At 41.7% G+C, this 19,672-nt stretch overlaps 1 protein-coding gene across 3 annotated transcripts in view; it reads left to right on the top strand.

The window, feature by feature from the left end:
- SPTBN5 (spectrin beta, non-erythrocytic 5) overlaps nucleotides 1-19,672 on the top strand; it is a 349,132-nt gene that overhangs the window by 300,841 nt on the left and 28,619 nt on the right. For 2 of the 3 annotated variants that reach the window (XM_033951047.1, XM_033951048.1), the window contains exons 56-63: nucleotides 2,395-2,591; nucleotides 3,359-3,563; nucleotides 8,322-8,516; nucleotides 8,842-8,997; nucleotides 9,375-9,592; nucleotides 12,270-12,459; nucleotides 15,240-15,416; nucleotides 18,919-19,023. In XM_033951047.1, coding sequence (XP_033806938.1) covers nucleotides 2,395-2,591; nucleotides 3,359-3,563; nucleotides 8,322-8,516; nucleotides 8,842-8,997; nucleotides 9,375-9,592; nucleotides 12,270-12,459; nucleotides 15,240-15,416; nucleotides 18,919-19,023 — 1,443 coding nt within the window. The remainder of the gene's footprint in view (nucleotides 1-2,394; nucleotides 2,592-3,358; nucleotides 3,564-8,321; nucleotides 8,517-8,841; nucleotides 8,998-9,374; nucleotides 9,593-12,269; nucleotides 12,460-15,239; nucleotides 15,417-18,918; nucleotides 19,024-19,672) is intronic. The other variant, XM_033951049.1, reaches the window with a different exon arrangement.

Below are 19,672 nucleotides of genomic sequence, written 5' to 3'. Positions count from 1 at the left end.
TGGTTGTGAAGTGACTTGATTTGAGTAGTCCTGATTATATGGGTCTCTATATATGAATAATGGTCCCTGGGGTTGGTGGGACTATAAGTAAGACTACTAGTAAGGCAGAAATATAGGCTCTATACTACCTAAAACACAGTATTTTAAACAAAACTGCAGGTTCTATCAGTGCTACCCTAAAACACAGGATTTATAACAGATTTTCCCTACTTTAGTCACCCTGAGCCACAGGCACCAGAAATATAGGCTCTATACCACCTAAAACACAGTATTTTAAACAAAACTGCAGGTTCTATCAGTGCTACCCTAAAACACAGGATTTATAACAGATTTTCCCTACTTTAGTCACCCTGAGCCAAAGGCACCAGAAATATAGGCTCTATACCACCTAAAACACAGTATTTTAAACAAAACTGCAGGTTCTATCAGTGCTACCCTAAAACACAGGATTTATAACAGATTTTCCCTACTTTAGTCACCCTGAGCCACAGGCACCAGAAATATAGGCTCTATACCACCTAAAACACAGTATTTTAAACAAAACTGCAGGTTCTATCAGTGCTACCCTAAAACACAGGATTTATAACAGGATTTTCCCTACTTTAGTCACCCTGAGCCACAGGCACCAGAAATATAGGCTCTATACCACCTAAAACACAGTATTTTAAACAAAAATGCAGGAAGAGGAAATAAGATTTAACAGAGGAAAGAGAAGGATTTATTTTTTTGTGCTTTTTTATATTTTTTTTTAGTAAGAAACAGGGAGGAGAAGAGAAATTAAGCAGATATAATGCTGAAAACCAGTGAAAAGAGCAGAATATGAAATGCTGAGTAACTTAGCTTTTAGAAGTTCACAGGGCAGCCTTGTTTCAGCAATGTCCCAAAGTAGGCCTCCTCCTCCTTCTTTCCAGCCGCACTTCTTTCTTCACAAAGCCATAGGAAGCAGCAGCAGAATATGGCCAGAGGTACTGGTGTGCTGGCAGTGTGGCCTGCTACCAAAAGGTGTGCGGCCACGCAGCTTAGAGGGAACATTGCTTTATTCCTTTTCACTTTTTATCTAATCAACTTTCTATCTCCTTCTCTCATCACCTAGGTTTCACTTTTCTCATCCTCCTATTCCTTTTTATCTGCTTCCCTATTACCACATTTCTACCATCGTATACTCATTATTCTGCTCACTTATCTCCTTGACAACTCTCCCATATGGATCCACCATTTTTAGCATCTCCCCTCCTTGTCATTTACTCCACCCTTGTAACCAAGCATTTTCTTCATCTCTTTCTTATGCTCTCCCTCCCACAAGTCCAACATCTTTCTGCCCTTCCACTCCCTCCTCCCAAGTCTGACATCTCTCCTCCCTCCCCCTTCCGGCCCCAGTCCATTCCCTGTCCATCTCTCCTCTCCTTCCTTTGCTCTCCCTAAGTCATCCATCTCTCTCTCCCCCTTCTGCCCCTCCCCTGAATCTCTTCCCTGCCTTCGATCCCGATGTCTTCCCTCCACTGCGGCCCACCCTCTCTGACAACTTCCTGTTTCCACTGGGGCGGCTCACAGTGGAGAAAAGATGCCAGGGCCAACAGCAGGGAGGCACTGTGTTTTTACAAGAAATTTAAGGTAGACACGAGGCGACGGGGCAGATGGGGAAGGGACGTGGCAGAGAGAGCCAACCAGCAGGTACGCTGGCTGGTAGCAAGATGCCGCTCCCATGAGAGTTCCGCCTGCCTAGGTACACTACTGCAGCCTTGCAAGAGGTATTTGTAGCCAGCAATTTTTGGTGAGGCCATAGCCCCTGTGGCCTCCCCTGTTCGACGCCTATGCCTCTTTTGCCTTCCACTCAACCAGTTCCTAATCCAGTTCATCACTTAAGGGCCCCATACTGAGAGCACTCAGTTTATTTTAGACACCTGTATTGAACAGTATCAAAGGCTTTGCTAAAATTTGAATACACCTCCATCTAGCTCTTTCTCTCTATCCAACTCTAGTCACCCAATCAAAGAAATTGATCAAATTTGTCTGACAAGACCTGCCTCCAGTGACACCATGTTGCCTCAGTCCTGTAATCCATTAGATTCCAGAAACTTCACTATTCTTTGTTTTAAAAGCATTTCCATTAATTTACTTACCACAGAAGTCAGACTTACCAGCCTATGCTCTATGCTTTAACTATTAGACTTTTCCTGCATATTGAAGTCTCTGCTCCTTTGTTTTTACCACAACTTTAAGCAAAGTATTTAAAATTCTCTCTCCCCTCCCCCTCCGCCTCAATTCTCAGCTCTTTACAAGGTCAGTTTAGAAGCATAGAATAGATGAGGAAGGAAAGAGATGGTGATGGACTTAGTGAAATTATAGTGTAGCTTTTTTATTGCTAGTAGAAAATTCATTGCTTCTTTGCCACAGCTTTCAGAGGCTGAGTTATGGATGGTGGAGAGAAGTCATGACTTGGAGACCTCTGACTATGGAAAGAATGAAGATTCCATACAGGCACATCTGAGGAAAATGGAAGCCACCAAGCTGGACCTGGAGAGTTTTATGCTTCGAATTGTCAAATTGAGAGAAACAGGCCAAAATCTTATGGAGAATGAAAACCCAGAGAGGTAAGTAATAAAGGCATTCATGACATGCTTTTGTGGAGACCATCACAACTTTCAGGACCTATTTTACACAGTGTTGAGCTTGGAATTCTGGTGGTATTTTGCAAAAGGCTTTGCCAAAAGCAGCCTTTTGTAAAATACGTACATTTAAGGATGTTCAGGAGAGTTTGTGAATTTGTTGGCATGCCCAGTGGGAGCAGCCATTTTACAAATATAAAGTTACTTGCACAAAAAATGAGCACCACTTCTTTTAGATATAGCCATTCCATTTTACAGATATATACATATAACTGAGTGTCACCAATTAAATAGGTAAAAATTTTTGAGACAGAATTAAACAACACCCTTAATTCCTCATGTAAAGTCCTGCCTGAAATAAACACTTCTTAAAAATCTGTGTATGCCTCTGAGCTGGTATTACTTCTTCCCATATATGTATATTCCCATGGCACACCCTATCCCAATCTCTTGAAGGCTCCGCATGGTATGGATCTCCATGTTTAAATAACGGCTGTCTGAAATCATTATTTACATAAGTATGTGATCATTAACATGTGTAAATGCTGGTGTTGATATGTGGAGTGGCTTCTGAAGCAACCACTTTGGATTTATATCAGATAATACTGATTCTTATTGTGTACGGGAAACATATTTTGGTTTGCCGAGGTTGAAGAACAAAGTTGTTAAGTAAAAATTATCACAAAAGCATAGCAGCATTTGGATTTGTAAATGGGATCCTTTTTTTTTTAATTTGTTGCTCTCCATTACAGTGACATTGTAATTCCAAAACTCCAGACCATTCTTGAAGAATATAATTCTCTCCTGGAGAAAAGTGAAACTCAGCAGGTACAACTGAGGAGACAATGCAAGTTGTACCAACTCCAGAGGGAAAGTGAGCTAGTAAAAGCCTGGCTGTCCAACAGACAGGCTGCAGCCGAATCTGAGGACTATGGGCAGGACCTGGAAGATGCTGAGGTAAAAGCTTGCTTTTTCCCTCCTAGTCTCTATCCCCTTGATATTTAAACTCTGGTCAGCATTGCATTCAGATATTGACTGCAACATTTGAGTTTGGACATTTAGGCCCTGATTCTTACTCCTAGTGCAGTTGTCAATCAACCACTAGGCACCATTTATAGAATCATGCCTAGCAGTGCCTAAGTGTTCTTAGGCCCCAGCAGGCATTGAACCCTTAGGTGCATTGCCATTTAGGCCATTGTTTTCTTGGCCTAAATGAGTGTGCCTACCGGCTCCTAACTCAATCTGCGCCCAGTCTCTTTCCCAGATCCACCCCTAACTATGCCTACTTGCCAGTAGGTGCTAGAAGGCGCCTCGATGTAGATGCTTATCTGGAAGTGGTAGGTGCCTACCGGCAAATTAATTTTTTAATTGTTTTTATTAATAAAAAAAAACAATTAACACTGGCTTTCACAAAGTTGCAGTAGAGGTTTCTACTACAGGCTGGCAAGATAAATGTTCTGACACTCATATGTATGGCATTTAACCCTCTTAAGTAACTATATATGAGTATTTCTGGAGCAATGTAAATCCATTCTCCCTCTGGCAGTGGGTGAGCCTCTTGCCTGTCCTAGGATCCTAGGCATAAGCTGATAGGCACAGTGGGTTACAAGTTTCTGTTCCAGGTAATGAGGGGTTACAATACAGACATTTGTGGGGGTTTTGTCTGTGAGTTGTGTAACAGTTATCTCTTAGCATCAGTTTGATAGGCGATGCTGGACTTTTCCAACTGCTCTGTCTTTCTTGTCTCATTTGTAGCTGTTAGTGGAGAATGTACTGTTATCTTATATACCTGCATTGGTTCTGTGTATTTACATCTGTACTTTGGTGTTTGGGTCGTTCTCGTTCTCTTGTTGAACCCTTACTAATAAAAATGATTTACCAAAAAAACGTCAGTTTACGCTCTCTTGCAAGCTAACATTTGTAAAACTTCTTTCCTCATTGTCCGTACCAGACCAGTCCAGAACCAGAATGGTTTATGCCTCAAACCAGCACATGGGAGACAGAGACCAACCACTTGAAAGCTCTGCTTAGAAAGGGCACCATGCAGTTATAGCTCAGCAGTATTTCTCAGTTTCTAGCAGATGGTTGACTGGTATATTCTGCAGTGGTTCTGGACCGGGTTTAGCTCCTGGACCAGTTGGAGAACTGGTTAACCAAGAGTTTAGGCAGAGACAGAGTTCAGGGTCCACAGTGAGGACCATGACTGTGGGAATACCTAGAGGATTGTGGCCCTAGCAGTTAGGCTAGCAGGCTCCGATTTGTAATTTCTCCCTCCCTCCCCTTCTCAGTTTGCTCTGAGTATTTTGTGCTATAAAAAGGCAAGAAAAGACAAAAACTAGAGGAGCAAAGCAAGAAGTAACAGCCTTAGTGCATAGGATTTGTGCTAGAAACACCTTACAGGTGTGGGGGCTGTATATTTTCTGACAGTGAGAGCCTGGGCCCCGGACAGCTTTGGTGAGTAGCTTTGCACTGAGAAGCTGGGGTTAGGGTAGCATTGAGAGCAGCACTGATGAGGTTTGCCAGCAGGCATTGTGATCATGGAAACAGTTATTGCTGCCACCTGCTCAACCATATGGTGATGGAAGCTCTGTCAGGGCCACTGGGGCACCTCTAAGGAGCGCAGTTCTTGCCACAACAGGACAACAGGATGGCTGGACCATGGAGGAAGACTGGCTGGCAGCAGTTTAGATGGAAAAGAGATGGCTGCAGCTCTGGAGGGAATGATCAGCACACATTCCTCTCACAGCCATACCTCTTCTCACAAGAATAGTAGGACAAGTGACCATCTTGTCATTTACCTCTTCTGGTGGCCTTCAAGCATTGTCTTCTGAAGGTATGGTAGGAGAGGCCTTGCAGTAAGGGGAGGAATCCTTAAGAGATTCAACAATGAGTTTGGATCCATGGAAGTAGGTTACTCCCTCTCTTCAGTTTATTCTACTTGCTCATAGGGCTTTTTTGTGTTTTAAGAAGGCTCAGGGAGACCAGCATTAAGAAGATCTGCTCTCTGGGGTTAAGGATTCAGAGAGGCCAAGTCAGCTTAAGGGACCTAGGCTAGATGCAGTAGTTAACTGGGTTTTCAAGTCAGTCATGTTGGCTGGTGAATCTGAGCACAGCGTGTCCTTAGTATGGCCTCTAGAGGGGATTTGGGACTCAATTTAGAAGAGTGAGAGATTCCAATGAGAGAAGATGATAACCTCACAGTAGTGAGGGTATCCTGGAGAGAGGAGCTGCCAAATATTATTGCTTGGGCAGAGGTGTTGAGCATCCCTGAAGTCCATATACAGAATTCAGTCTGTGGAAGAGATTCTATCATGGAAGGAAATAGGAAATCTAAGCCTTTCTGGTGCATCAGGGTATTCAGGCTCTGATCTCAGTGGAGTGGTATATTCCATAGGCTAGGCTCAGAGTTGGAAGGGTAATGAGCAAGTTCTATCCTCTGGTGCCAGAAGAAAAGAAGTTCAAGCAGCCCAAAGTGGATGCCTTGGCAGTGGCAATTATAAAGAAGGCCACTATACACATTGAAAGGTGGGTTGGCATTGAAAGATATTCAAGATTAAAAGCTGGAAAAAGTGTTGAAGCAGGCTTTCAATGTGGCAGCCTTAGGACTTCAGGCAGTAGTCTTGAGTGCCTTTGTTTCCAGAACTTGCTCGTTGTGGGCACAGCATTTACACTCCAAGCTACTAAAAGGCAGAATGGTTAGTCCACAAGAGTCCACTCACTTGGAGGTAGAGCTGTCTTATGTAGTGGATGCCTTCTTATTCGAGCATCATCTTATTCAAGATTACCAGAAGCATGGTAATCTTTGTCTCAGCATGCTGGTTGCTCTGCTTCCAAAATTGGTAGGTAGATACAGCCTCAAAGCATTGGCTCAGCAGGCTTCCCTTTCAAGGGAAGCTGCTATTTGGTGAAGACCTGGAAAAGCTGGTGAAGGACATAAGGAAAGCAAAACCACAAAGATTTGTGGAGGACAAGCCCAAGGCTTCCTCATGTGCAGCTTCTAGCAGAACAAATTTTTGAGACGCGAGGCATTGCCATCTTCACAGATCCATCAGTGCTCTAAGTTTCAGTCAATAGCATTTGCCTTTCATTTCAATAGAAGAGGAGCTGGCCAGGGTCTCAGGAAACTCCAGGTCTGCACAATGATGGGCGACAGATCCACTTGAGAAATTAGGAGGCTGATTGACCGATTTTTGCAAGGAATGGGACCCAGATAACATCCAATGAGTTGGTGTTGGAAATGGTGAAGCACAGCTTCAAGCTGGAGTTCTCCCACTATCACACAGATTAATTTTAGTATTACCTTATCAAGCATCTGCTAAAGTGTGGCAATCTAATACACCCTGGTGAAGTTGTTAGAGTTAGAGGCCATGATTCTGATTCCCTTAAACCAGTGAGAAACAGGCAGGTATTCTATTTATTTCATCATGCCAAAGAAGGAAAGCTCATTGTACTCTATTCTTGATCTAAATGGTATTAATCAGGCACAGAGGATGCCACATTTTTGGATAGAGACATTGCAGTCTATCATAGTGGCAGTGCACCAAGGAGAGTTTCTCATGTCTCTGGATCTCAAGGAAGCATATCTTACAATCCTATTTGACCACCACATTATAAGTTTCTCCAATTTGCAATTCTTAGGCATCACTATTAGTTTCAGGCCCTACCTTTGCCACTGGCCACATCTCCAAGAATATTCTCAAAGGTCATAGTGGTGGCAGCAGCACTGCTTTATAGAGAAGGCATCATGTTCCATCTGTATCGCAATGACTGCCTCATAAAGGCTGAGGCAGAAGATGAGAGCAGGGTTGTACATGCGTTGCAGTCTCTCGAGTGACTTTGCTTTCTGTCTGCTTTCTCCTGCTTGCAGCACATTAGTGAAGCCTGCTCCCGTCAGTCCTTTAGTGACTTCTGCCACGGTTCTGGCCTTCAATTATACATTGCAAACCAAATGGGTAGAATGATACTTCATTCTTTCTGCCTGTAGGTGCTTGATGATATCCTGCATTACTCTCCTTTATCATAGTGTATTTACTTGAGAGATTGAACTAGATTACTATCAGAAAGTTCTCACTAGAGAATGACATGGGGACAAATTTTTCCCGATCCCCATGGGAACTCATTTTCCCATCCCTGCCCCATTCCTACAAGCTCCATCCTCATCTGCACAAGCCTCAAGCACTTAAAAATCATAAGTGTTCGATGCTTGTGCAGTTAAGGCAAAGCTTACAGAAATGGGGCAGGGACAGCGACAAAACTCACGTGGAAGGGACAGGGAAATTTAGTTCCTGTGGGGACAGGGACAAATTTGTCTCCTTGTCATTCTTTAGTCCTCACATCAGACTCTATCCAAGTTTCTCACAGTTTGCAATCCAGTCTCTTTCAGAACAATGACATCTCTTGTCTTGCTTTCCCACAGAATTTATCCACGATACCACCACTGATAAAAAGGGACTGCTTGGGCTATCTAGATCAAGTGATGTAATTGGAAGTCTTCCTATTTTACTTTTATTATGATTGTTTATAAATTCCTTTATTGTCCTGCTCATGAAGGCAGTATAGCACATAGTCTTTTGTAAACCGCATTGAACTTACGGTTACGCGGTTAATAAGCATGATGTTATGTTATAGTATAATCCTCGCATGATGTTCATAAGTTGGTAAACCAATGGTAATTTCACCATTCCATTCAATGACCATGGGATTTCTGCTGTGTAGATTTTAGCAAAGAAATTTGAAGATTTTATGAATGAAACCAAGACTCTTGGATACACCAAAATGCTTGGGCTAAATGAGGGAGCATCCAGCTTGATGAAAGAATCCCCCCGCCATCTGACAGAGATCCAGAAGCAAGTGGATGAGGTCAACACCATATGGGATTCACTAAGCCAAGCCATTCAGTGCAGAGGAGAGGTAAAAATCTGCCCTTACTTTCTGTCAGACACTGCTTTCAAACTTCTTCCAGATATACTCATCCGTCTAACAACTTCTTTCTCGGTGACTCAGAATTGTTCCATAAATACTGTGGTTTTATTGTCATTTTTTAAAAAAACCTTTATCTGTCTCCCACCTTTGTGGAATTCTATGTTTTCGTTATTTTTTTTCCTCTTTTTGTATAATTGAAGAACAGACTTTCCTTGATCTGAATGCTCTGATTTATAGTCCTTCAACACTGGTACCGTGGATTCTCCTGATTCAGAAGTTGTGCTGTGAATTCTCTTCTTTTACTGTCCTTCAGAACTTGACAATAGCCCATCAGGTTCACAAATTTGACCATAATGTTGACAATCTGAAGAGTTGGATGCAAGAGAAAGAGGCTGTGGTGGATACAGATAATTACACATATGATCTTCTTGGGGTGCAGACTCTCCTGAGCCAGCATGAGAGACTAGAAGTAAGTACTGGACTATGTGCTTTCAAACTGATTGGTTCAGCAGCCCATTTCTTCCTGTACATCAGCCTCCTGTTGCATCTCATTGGCATGTGGTTAGAATGACTTAACAGCTCCATGTCAGGACTAGGCCAGGATTAAGTCCTGCTCTGTTTAGAAACTGCATACATATCTTCCTATATGACAGACTCCTGTATCCAGAGCTATTTATCTTTCATTTCTGAATAAACTATTAATTTGATTTAGCTTTGGCAATAGGAAAAAAAGAAACATAAATAAGTATATCATAACCTTTTATTTTTTGAAGTCAAATGGCACAGCTTTGAAGCCAAGGAATGGAAATATTTTCATATGCTGTCTTCTGCCACATTCTGTTCCAGAGGGACCTTGCAGCCATCAGGAAGGAAGTGGAACGGATCTCAAAGGAGGCACAGTATCTGAGCCAGCTCTACCCAACAGTCCAAAAGAATATAGCAGAGAGGCTGCAGGAAGTGGAGGAAACTTGGGCAAATCTGTACAGGAAGACTCAGGAGAGAAAGGAAAGACTGGGCCAAGCAGAACAGGTCCAAATCTTCCTCAGTAGCTGCAGAGAATTGATGTAGGTGCAAATAGATACTGTTTTGTTCTACACTCTCTCCAGTGTGGGGGGGCAGATTGCCCCAGGTGCTGTGTTGGCGGGGGCACTGACATCTTTTCTCCCCACCCCCACCATGCTCACACCCTCCCTTCCTCACCCCCCTGTACCTCTTTAAAATCTTCGCTAGTGCAAGCAATTACTCTAGCCCGCTGCTCACTCTGGCCTGGCTCCCTCTGAAACCACTTCCAGGTCATGGAACCAGGAAGTGATGTCAGAGGGAAAGCCAGTGTGACCACTGTTCTGAGGTTAAATGCCCAAAGGTGTTCAGAATCAACCTGAGCTGAGAATACCTTAACCTTTTATCACCTTTATCAAAGAAGAGCGAAAATGGTTCCTTCTTCATTGATGTCCTTCATTTATTGATTGATTTAATGCTAGGGTCCACCTTAGGAGACAAAGATCTGAAAACTTCTGCCCAGTGTTTGGCTGCAGCCAAAAAAGCAAACAGGATGGTAGGAATTATTAGGAAAGGTATGATAAATAAGTCCAAAAATATTATGATGCCTCTGTATTGCTCCCTTGTGCAACTTCACCTTGATTATTGCGTTCAATTCTGGTTGTTGTATGTCAAAAAAGATATAGCGAAATTAGAAAAGGTTCAAAGAAAAGTGACCAAAATGATAAAGGGGATGGAACTCCTCTCGTATGAGGAAAAGCTAAAGAGGGCTCTTCAGCATAGAAAAGAGGTGGCTGAAGGGGGATATGATTGAGGTCTACAAAATCCCTGAGTGATGCAGACTGGTTAAAAGTGAATTGATTTTTCATTCTTTCAAAAAGTACAAAGACCTGGGGACACTCAGTTAAATTACATGGAAATACTTTCAAAACAAATAGGAGGAAATATTTTCTCACTCAAAGAATAGTCAAGCTCTTCTGGAGTACATTGCCAGAGGATATGGTAAGAGCAGTTAGTGTAGCTGGGTTTAATAAAGGTTTAGAGAAGTTCCTGCAGGATAGATATGGGGGAAGCCACTGCTTGCCCTGTAATTGATAAAAAGTACCTAAGAGCAGAATGTAACCAAGCACACAGAAGGCTTGAATTCAATTAATCACGAGTTGAAGTGAGACTTAACTCCAAACTTAAAACACATTTTAAAAAAACCAAACACATTGTTGTTGGCTCACAAATTTAATTAAAACAGGTAGGTATATCATAGTGCATTTGTTACTCAGATTATAGGATCTCTTATAACATAATGTTATTCCAGATCCTAATCCAAACATAATGTTAATCCAGATCCAGATCTTATAACATAATGTTATTCCAGCTCTAATCAGGTATACCTCCTGCTATCCCTAATCTCAAAAAATCCCACAACTACACTAACATAATTTCCAAATTACTTTTTGTATACAGTATTCCTCGTTTCCTCTAAATGGTAATGAATGCAAAAAAGCTGCATAATAGTCACAAATTATTTCCACAATTGGAGTATGCTGTTTATCTGTCCTGGAATGTTGCTGTTCTTTGGGTTTCTGCCAGGTACTTGTAACCTGGATTAGCCACTGTTGGAAGCAGCATTGTAAGCTAGATGGACCATTGGTCTGACCTGGTATGGCTATTCTTTTTTTTTTTTAAGTTCAATACATTTTATTGATTTTTTAAGTACAACAAATATGAAATTACAACAAATAAGAAAAAAAAACATTGACCATATACAGTGTTATTGATCTTCACAAGGATAAGAGGAAGGTCAATGAACCAACATAATATCCATAATGAAAACAAACAGTATATGTCCTTCATGAACCTTTGGTCACCATTACTGGCCTCTTCAAATCATGGAGGTTATAATGGATCTCTCTAAGGAGCATATACGGACTTTATAATTACCAATCTTGAAAACTAGTCTCATATTATATTACTGAGACACATACATTACATCTCAGTATGGCTATTCTTATTTTAAATCTTTTTCTTGAAATAAGTTAATGAACATTTGAATAGAGAATCAATGTCTCAAGAACTGTTATGCACAACTATTATGCTGTATCATTACCCTTCCCTTCTCCATCCCCCATATATTTATGCTCTTATAAGAAATTCATCTAAAATGATGTACAAATAAGAATATAAAAACACTAACTATAAGCATCAATATAATCAGTGAGATAAATGTACAGATAGCAAATTGAATCCTAGAAACAATATCAGAAATGTAAATATTTAGCAGCACCTCAAATGAATCATTTAACAAAAATATAACTGTCATTAGACTATGAATGGAACCATAATAGGAAGCATGAAAGAACATTCACCTAGTATGATACTCATCACAATACAAAGGAAACCCCTTAATAGGCACCCAATGGGGCTCATTTCAAAAAAGAAAAATGTCCATAAAATGGCATAAGGTAGCATTTGGACATTTTGTTTGCTAAAATATCCAAATTGCCATTTTCGAAACACATTTTTAGATGGTTTTCTATGCTGTTTGTCTGCAGTGCGTCTAAATCCAAAGGGTACATGTTGGAGGTGGGGGGGGGGGTTAGGGGGTGACTAGGGCAGCTTATAATTTGGACATTTTTCTGCATTAATGGAACACTGTAGAATACATCCAGGTCACAGTTTGGAAGTTTGAGACTAGACCTGTTTTTATCACGAATAAGCGCCAAAAAAAGGTGTAATCCTTTACAGGATCTGGGCCAAAGAGATGCACGCCCTGGTGGTGTCTGAGGAGCTGGCAAGTGACATTGGTGGGGCAGAACTGCTGGTCAAACGCCACAAGGAATACAAGAGTGAAATTGATAATCAGTGGCTGAATTATGAAGACATGCAGAAAGCAGGGAAGAGCCTGGTGGAGAATGGACATTTCATGTCTGAGCAGGTACGGTGATCAAAATAGAAACAAAATGGCATTGAGGTATGTGATTGGCGTGGATGCATTCATCAGTTCAGCTCAATAGCAATAATCAGCACAAATATTTGCAAAGGAAGTGTACATAGAGGACGAGCATGGCTGGGACATAACCGTGACACCCACTTACACAAATAATTTACAGAATATGGTAAGTTCTGGTTGGTGTAAGTGCAGATGCCTAAATATTAGACATACAAATACTGGGTTTCACTAGTATTCTAAAACAGAACTTAAGCACATAGTTTCTTTATAGAATAGGCTTCTACTGCTTGCCCTCTGGGCACCTAAATGGAAGCGCCCGATTATAGAATTGCCTCCATAGTGTTCTTTCTATAGCCCAGAGATTAAGCCCATAGGCCCTGATTCTATACAAGGCGTCTACCCCAATGCAATCAAATTTAAGCGTCATTTGTACAATCGCTCTTACTGGTACCTAAGTTGAGTTAGGTGTCGGTATATTAGGCTGGAGTTTTTCTTGGCCTAAAATACTGGCAGCTAACGTTTTCCATGCCCAAACTCTGCCCCCTAACCATGCCTACTTTTCATGTAGACACCAGTAAGCACCTTGATGGTTTCAGTGCGGAATTTAAATTGTTTTTTGTTAATTGGCTTTTAATGGCCTTTTTAATTTTTATACCAAATAAGTCAATTAAAACATGTTCTGTGCTGAAAATGGCAAGGTGCCGCCAATCTAGGTGCCATTGATATAATCAGGACCTTACAGTTCACTTAATTCCCTTCTTGGAAGAAGAAGACCTCTGATACAGCGTCAACACCCATATTCCTAACTGTTGTGATTCCAATTCCATCAGGTTATTTCAACAGTAATTTCTACCATAGAGCATTGGCTGGAAGAGTTTAAATTAAAACTTAATAAAGACAAGATGAAATTTTTTCTGGCCACCCCTAGCAAAAAGAAGTTAGTACAGGGCTTGGAATTAGGTGGAATCATATATCCCTTTAGTCCCACAATTAAGATTCTAGGGATCATATTGGATCATGATTTATCGATGAAAGCACATACCAATTATTTGGTTCGAAAAAGTTTTCACGCATTGTGGAAATTGCACGCTATCAGATCATATTTTGATACCTTTTCCTTTAGACTATTAGTGCGGTCTATGATGCTCAATACTTTGGATTACTGTAATATTATTTATTACGCAGACCTTCAAAAAAACCTTCACAGATTGCGAATGATCCAAAATACTGCTGTAAGATTAATTTTCAATTTAAAAAAGTCAGATCAAATGACAACTGGCTTCCAGTTGAGGATAGAGTTATCTTTAAATTTGGATTAGTGTATTGCAAGGTGTTACATGGCCTCACAGCAGATTACTTGGTGGATCACTTTATACTGGCTAACTCAAGGCGCTCTTAACATTCTCTTGTATTTTTTTGCTTTCCCTTCAGTCAAGGACTGTCGGGACAAAAAAATATTTCAGTAAGTTTCAAGTTTATTAGGATTTTATATACCGCCTATCAAGGTTATCTAAGCGGTTTTTTACAATCAGGTACTCAAGCATTTTCCCTCTCTGTCCCGGTGGGCTGACAATCTATCTAACGTACCTGGGGCTATGGAGGATTAAGTAACTTGCCCAGGGTCACAAGGAGCAGCGCGGGTTTTGAACCCACAACCCCAGGGTGCTGAGGCTGTAGATGCAACCACTGCGCTACACACTCCTCCTTTCATTCCAAGCAGCAATAAAAGATAAAGAGTTTAATCGGTAGCTAATGCTACATCTTATCAACATTTTAGAAAACTGCTGAAAATGTATTTATTTGATAAAGTTTTATAGAATAAGATCTGTGTTTCTCTGAGCTTGTTCAGTATCTTTGAATTGTCGACCTCAGAGAACTGGAAGGTGTTGCGGTATACCAACAAAGTGTTAGGTTATGTCTATGTCAGCTCAACTCTATCATGTGTGCAGTGGCGTAGTAAGGGTGAGTGGCACACGGGGTGGTGGCGCCCCTCCCTCACCACTTTCCCCGCCTCTCCTTGCCACGCGCATGCCCCCTACCTTTCCCCATACCTTTGTAACTTCTCCAGCATGAGCAGCATGCCAACGTCGGTGTTGGCTCACCCTTTGACATCAGTTCCTAGGCACGGGTCCCGGAAGTGACATCAGAGAAAGCACCAATGCCAACAAGGGCAGCAACCTTGCACCGGGGACGTAAACAAGGTATGGGGAAAGGCAACATAAGAATAGCCTTACTGGGTCAGACCAATGGTCCATCAAGCCCAGTAGCCCATTCTCACGGTGGCCAATCTAGGTCACTAGTACCTAGTCAAAACCCAAGGAATAGCAATATTCCATGCTACCGATACAGGCCAAGCAGTGGCTTCCCCCGTGTCTTTCTCAATAACAGACTATGGACTTTTCCTCCAGGAACTTGTCCAAACCTTTCTTAAAACCAGCTACGCTATCCGCTTTTACCACAACCTCTAGCAACACGTTTCAGAACTTAACTATTCTCTGAGTGAAAAAAAATCTCCTCCTATTAGTTTTAAAAGTATTTCCCTGTAACTTCATCGTGTGTCCCATAGTCAGAGGAGCGGGGGTCCATGCCCTTAGCGAGAAAGCACCCAGGGTGGACTGCCCTCCCCCTTACTAGGCCTCTGCTTGTGTGTGATAGAGCTGGACTTAAATAGTGCACCGAGAACTAAGTACTATTAAACCTTAGCAAGCATTATAATTGAACTAGACTGTGTTTATATAATTATGTTTGAAATTTCTTTATTTCAGATTGAGGACAAGCTGTCAGAGCAGGCAGAGATGATGGAGAAAGTAGCAGACAGCTGGGAGATGAGAAAGGAATTGTATGATGAGAACTTGGAGATCCAGATCCTGAGGCGGGACCTTGAACAGGCAGAAGAGTGGCTCATTTCACGGGAATATTTTCTTTTAGACCCAAACTATGGAGTAAATTGCAGTCTGTAACACTAGAATCAGTGGCTTAACAAGGGTAGGAGGCACCCGGGGTAGTGGTGGTGCCTCCACATGCTCTTCTCTTCACTCCTTCCATGCCAACCCTTCCGGCCCTCCTCTCCACCCCCCACCCCCACCCCACCCCCGCCGCCACACTCACACCCTCCCTTCCCATCCTGTACCTCTTTAAATCTTTGCCTGTGCGAGCAGCTTCTCAGGTTTGCTGCTCAAGCTGGCATTCCCTCTGATGTCACATCCTGGCCCCGCAACCCAGAAGTAATTTCAGAGGGAGCCAGGCTGTAGCGAACAGCAGGCTACAGTAGTTGCTCGCGCTGGTGAAGATTTTTAAAAAGGTACTGGGGGAGGGTGGGGAAGGGAGGACGCATGGCATGGGGAGGTGGAAAGGTGCCGCAACCCACCAAGACAGCGCCGGGGGCGTTCTGCCCGCCCTCCTCCCCCTCGTACTACACTACTGACTAGAATAGACCATCTCCTTCTTCCTCATCCTGAGTAAGATTTGCAGTTCTTTGGTGAATTTAAAAGCTTCCAGTCAGAGTACTCAAATATAGAATCATGGTACAGTAGGTTATGGTACCTTTGATTAGACCAAAAATAAAGGTACATCAAGGCACATGATGTTTAAAGCCATCCAGGTTTCTCCTCAGCTGTATTCTGTTACTGAGAAATTCACTTTGCAGATCACCTATAGAAAAGCCTTTTAGGTGTAAGACAGCACTGGGTTTCCATCATTGCTGCAGAGATCCATTTGCAGATCTGGTTTCTTTTAAGTGGAAGTGAGTTTCTTGACTTAAGTTTAGTTTCTTAATGGTCAGTTGTCTAACATGCATCACGATTCAGTGTTATTTACAGCCTGTATTCAGAACAGAACTGTAATAGCAGAGATTTCAGTAAGTCAGGGCTCTGGTTCTATTTAAAAGCAGAGCACACCTTTGTGCTGTGTTGCTGGAACATATTAAAAACTCCAGTAAAAGGCTCTCTTTTGTATACTGCAGAGTGTTAAGATGAGAACTATCTGTAAATCTAAAAGGCGGAGATAATCTCCAACATATCCTGGCACAAGGGGAGGTTCATTCCTATCATGGTATGTGCAAAATTAACCTGTTTGGAGACATTATCCGAATAGAGAGGGGTATATAATATATAGTGTGAAGGCACGTAGGGAATGTAGCATGCCAGAAAGACAGTGAGAAAGATCAGCTGGATAAGATTTCACAGCACCTGCTTTGCAGCTCACCAAAGTGGTGTTAGTGTAGTCAATCTCTCCTATTTGTAAGTATTAATGTCCAACCCAAATAATTTCAAATATCAAACAAAAGACATGGAGGGGCATTTTCGATAGATCGTCTAAGTCTGACTTTGGACATATCCACAAGGATGTCCAAAAGTTGGGTCTGGAAAACTACCATTTTTGAAACCACAAGAGGTATCTTTTTTTTTTTTAATGGCTTGTCAAGGCATTCTATCCTGTAGGATGTCTATCATTTTTTGGCCATTTGTGAAAATCAAAACATTCAAATGCAAAATGTCCAAAACAAACCTGTTTGGATGTGGGAGAGGCCAACATTTTAATGGAATGGCCTCACAGACATGCCAACAGAGCAATGGGGCACTTTAGGAGACACTGCTGTGAACTTCATATAAAGGGTGCCAGGTATACATTTCATATAACCCCCTTATAGCCCTCCAAAACTCCCCCAAAACCTACTATATTCACCTATCTACCACCCCAATAGCTCTTATGGCAGCAGGTGTCACCTATATGGCAGTACAGTAGGTTTTGGGTGAATTTTGGTGGCCTCACACTTTCCAAGATAAATGTAGTAGGTAGGATATGAACCTCAATCCCCTTCTCTAGGGTTCATTACACTATCTACCAGGCTACTCCAGACACCTGCATACTACTGTACTAGGATTTCCCATAATATCTGCAGCTGTCATAGAGACTGGTATGTACTATTTCTTTCACATCTTTTGGGGATGAGAGGAAATCAGTGACCACTAGGGGAGTGTGTGGGGGTCATGCCTTAAAGCATCCTGTGTTCATCTGGTCAGTTTGGGTAACGTTTTGGCCCTTATGCACTTTTAAAACAGGTCTAACTCTGAATGCCTAAATGATGCCTGGAACATCTTCAAAAAGGTTTGATTATCCCTGCAAGATGTCCAAGTCCTAAGGCCGTCCTAATCCCACCCACAACACGCCTCTAACACACGCCCTTAAGATTTAGACGTACCAGAGGGCAAATGACCTCCAAGATGTTTAAAAAGTCAAGTTTCCAAAAATCAGCACTTGGACGGTTTCTGGATGTCTTTCTGTTTTGAAAATGAGCCCCATAATCTGTAACATAAGAATAGCTACACTGGATCAGACAAATGGTCCATCTAGCACAGTTTCCTGTTTCCAACATTGGACAATCCAGGTCACATGTACCTGGCAGAAACTCAAATAGTAACAACATTCCATGTTATCGATCTAAGGAAAGCAGAGGCTTCCCCCCTCCTGTTTGTCTCAATAGCAGACTATGGACTTTTCCTCCAGGAACTTGTCCAAACCTTTTTTTTAAGATGTCCAGGGCACCATTTAGACATTCAGAGTTAGACCTGTTTTAAAAACACATAAGGGCCAAAAAAGGTACTAAAACTGACTAGATGACAACATGACCCCCCACCCCCCCTCACCCACACACACACACTCCTCCAGAGCTTAACTGTTCCTTGAGTAACAAAAATGTTTCCTCCTATTTGTTTTGAAAGTATTCCCATATAATTTCATTGAGTGTCCCCTGTTTATTGGGAAAGGTTAAAAAAATCAATCCACTCTTACTCATTCTACATCACTCAGGATTTTGTAGACCTCAATCATTCCCCCTCAACTGTCTCTTTTCCAAGCTGAAGAGCCCCAACCTCTTTAGCTTTTCCTCATATGAGAGGAGTTCCATCCCTTTTATCATTTTGGTCACTTGAATCTTTTCTAATTCTACTATATCCTTTATATAGGGCTCCTTTTACAAAGCCACACTAGCGGTTTTATCGCACGCACTGGATTAGCCCGGAAATCTACCACCTGCTCAACAGAAGGCGGTAGCAGCTAGCGCATGCAGCACTCTAGCACGGCTTTGTAATAGGAACCCAAAATGTCTTTTATTTTCCCCTCAAATCTAAAAGTCATGCAAGTCCAGTTTCAAAAATTAGCTGACCCTGCTCAGAGACCATGGGTCAGTTTTTAATATCTCTAGGAAGAAACCCAATGCATGGTAATGATGAGACCCAGAATCTGTTGCAGAGGCATGGTAGCAAGAGATTATACTGAAATGAAATGGCATTAGATCAGAGCAAGTTAGCTTACTGTTGTGGGAAGTTCAGGCGCTTTGCTCTTCACTAATGCCTCTTACTTTAACATAGTCACAATGAAGGTATTAGCCACTGCAGGCACAGCCATTCTCTCTAGTTTCATCACCGTTTTATTTGTTTTCCTCAGGACTCTGTGTCGGAGGTTGAGAGACTGCTGAAGAAGCAGGAGGACTTTGAGAAGATGCTTGCTGTCCAAGAAGAGAAGTTTGCTCAGCTTGAAAAGAAAATTAAAGTGAGGATGCAGAACTGATGGGAGCTGGGGGCAAACTAGAGGGAAAGAAAACAGAATTATAAAGAAATAATATTAGTTACTCAATACTTCACATAGGGCAAGATTCAAAAAACCTTAATGCTTCCTTCCTCATGATGTTAGGAGCTTGCAATAAATGTTATATTAGTGCCAACAGGAGCAACACAAAATATCCCATGTTTGGCTCTATTTTGCAATAAAAAGGCAAAATCTCCACAAAAGTGGTGCAAATTATAGTGTGCAGTTTTAGAATAGCAGAAGCATTTTTCTAAGTCAAATATTTGGTGTTAGACAAAACTTGAAACAAAATTGTGCTTTCCTAAACATGCACAAATACCATTGTGGGATTTTTGTCTAGTACTTTGATCTGATCTTTGATCTTACTGATCAAACCCTATGACCTGCTTACAATACTTTGCAAAAGTCTTCACACTGTTGTACACTTACCACATTCTGCTGTCTAAAAAAATACAAGTCAAAAATCAAAGAAGGAATTTGTTTCACTAATCAAATACTGTATACTCTGCATTTTCAACCTGAAAGAATACATTATAGAAATGTGAAAAGTAGCTAAAAATTACCATTAAGTCTTCATTATATAAGCCTTCATGCCCTTGTCATAACAAACTCA

This window comes from Geotrypetes seraphini, chromosome 7, assembly GCF_902459505.1.
Source record: "Geotrypetes seraphini chromosome 7, aGeoSer1.1, whole genome shotgun sequence".
Lineage (NCBI taxonomy): Eukaryota > Metazoa > Chordata > Amphibia > Gymnophiona > Dermophiidae > Geotrypetes > Geotrypetes seraphini.
Note: the sequence above shows the minus strand (reverse complement) of the source record. Positions and strands in the feature narration are given on the sequence as shown.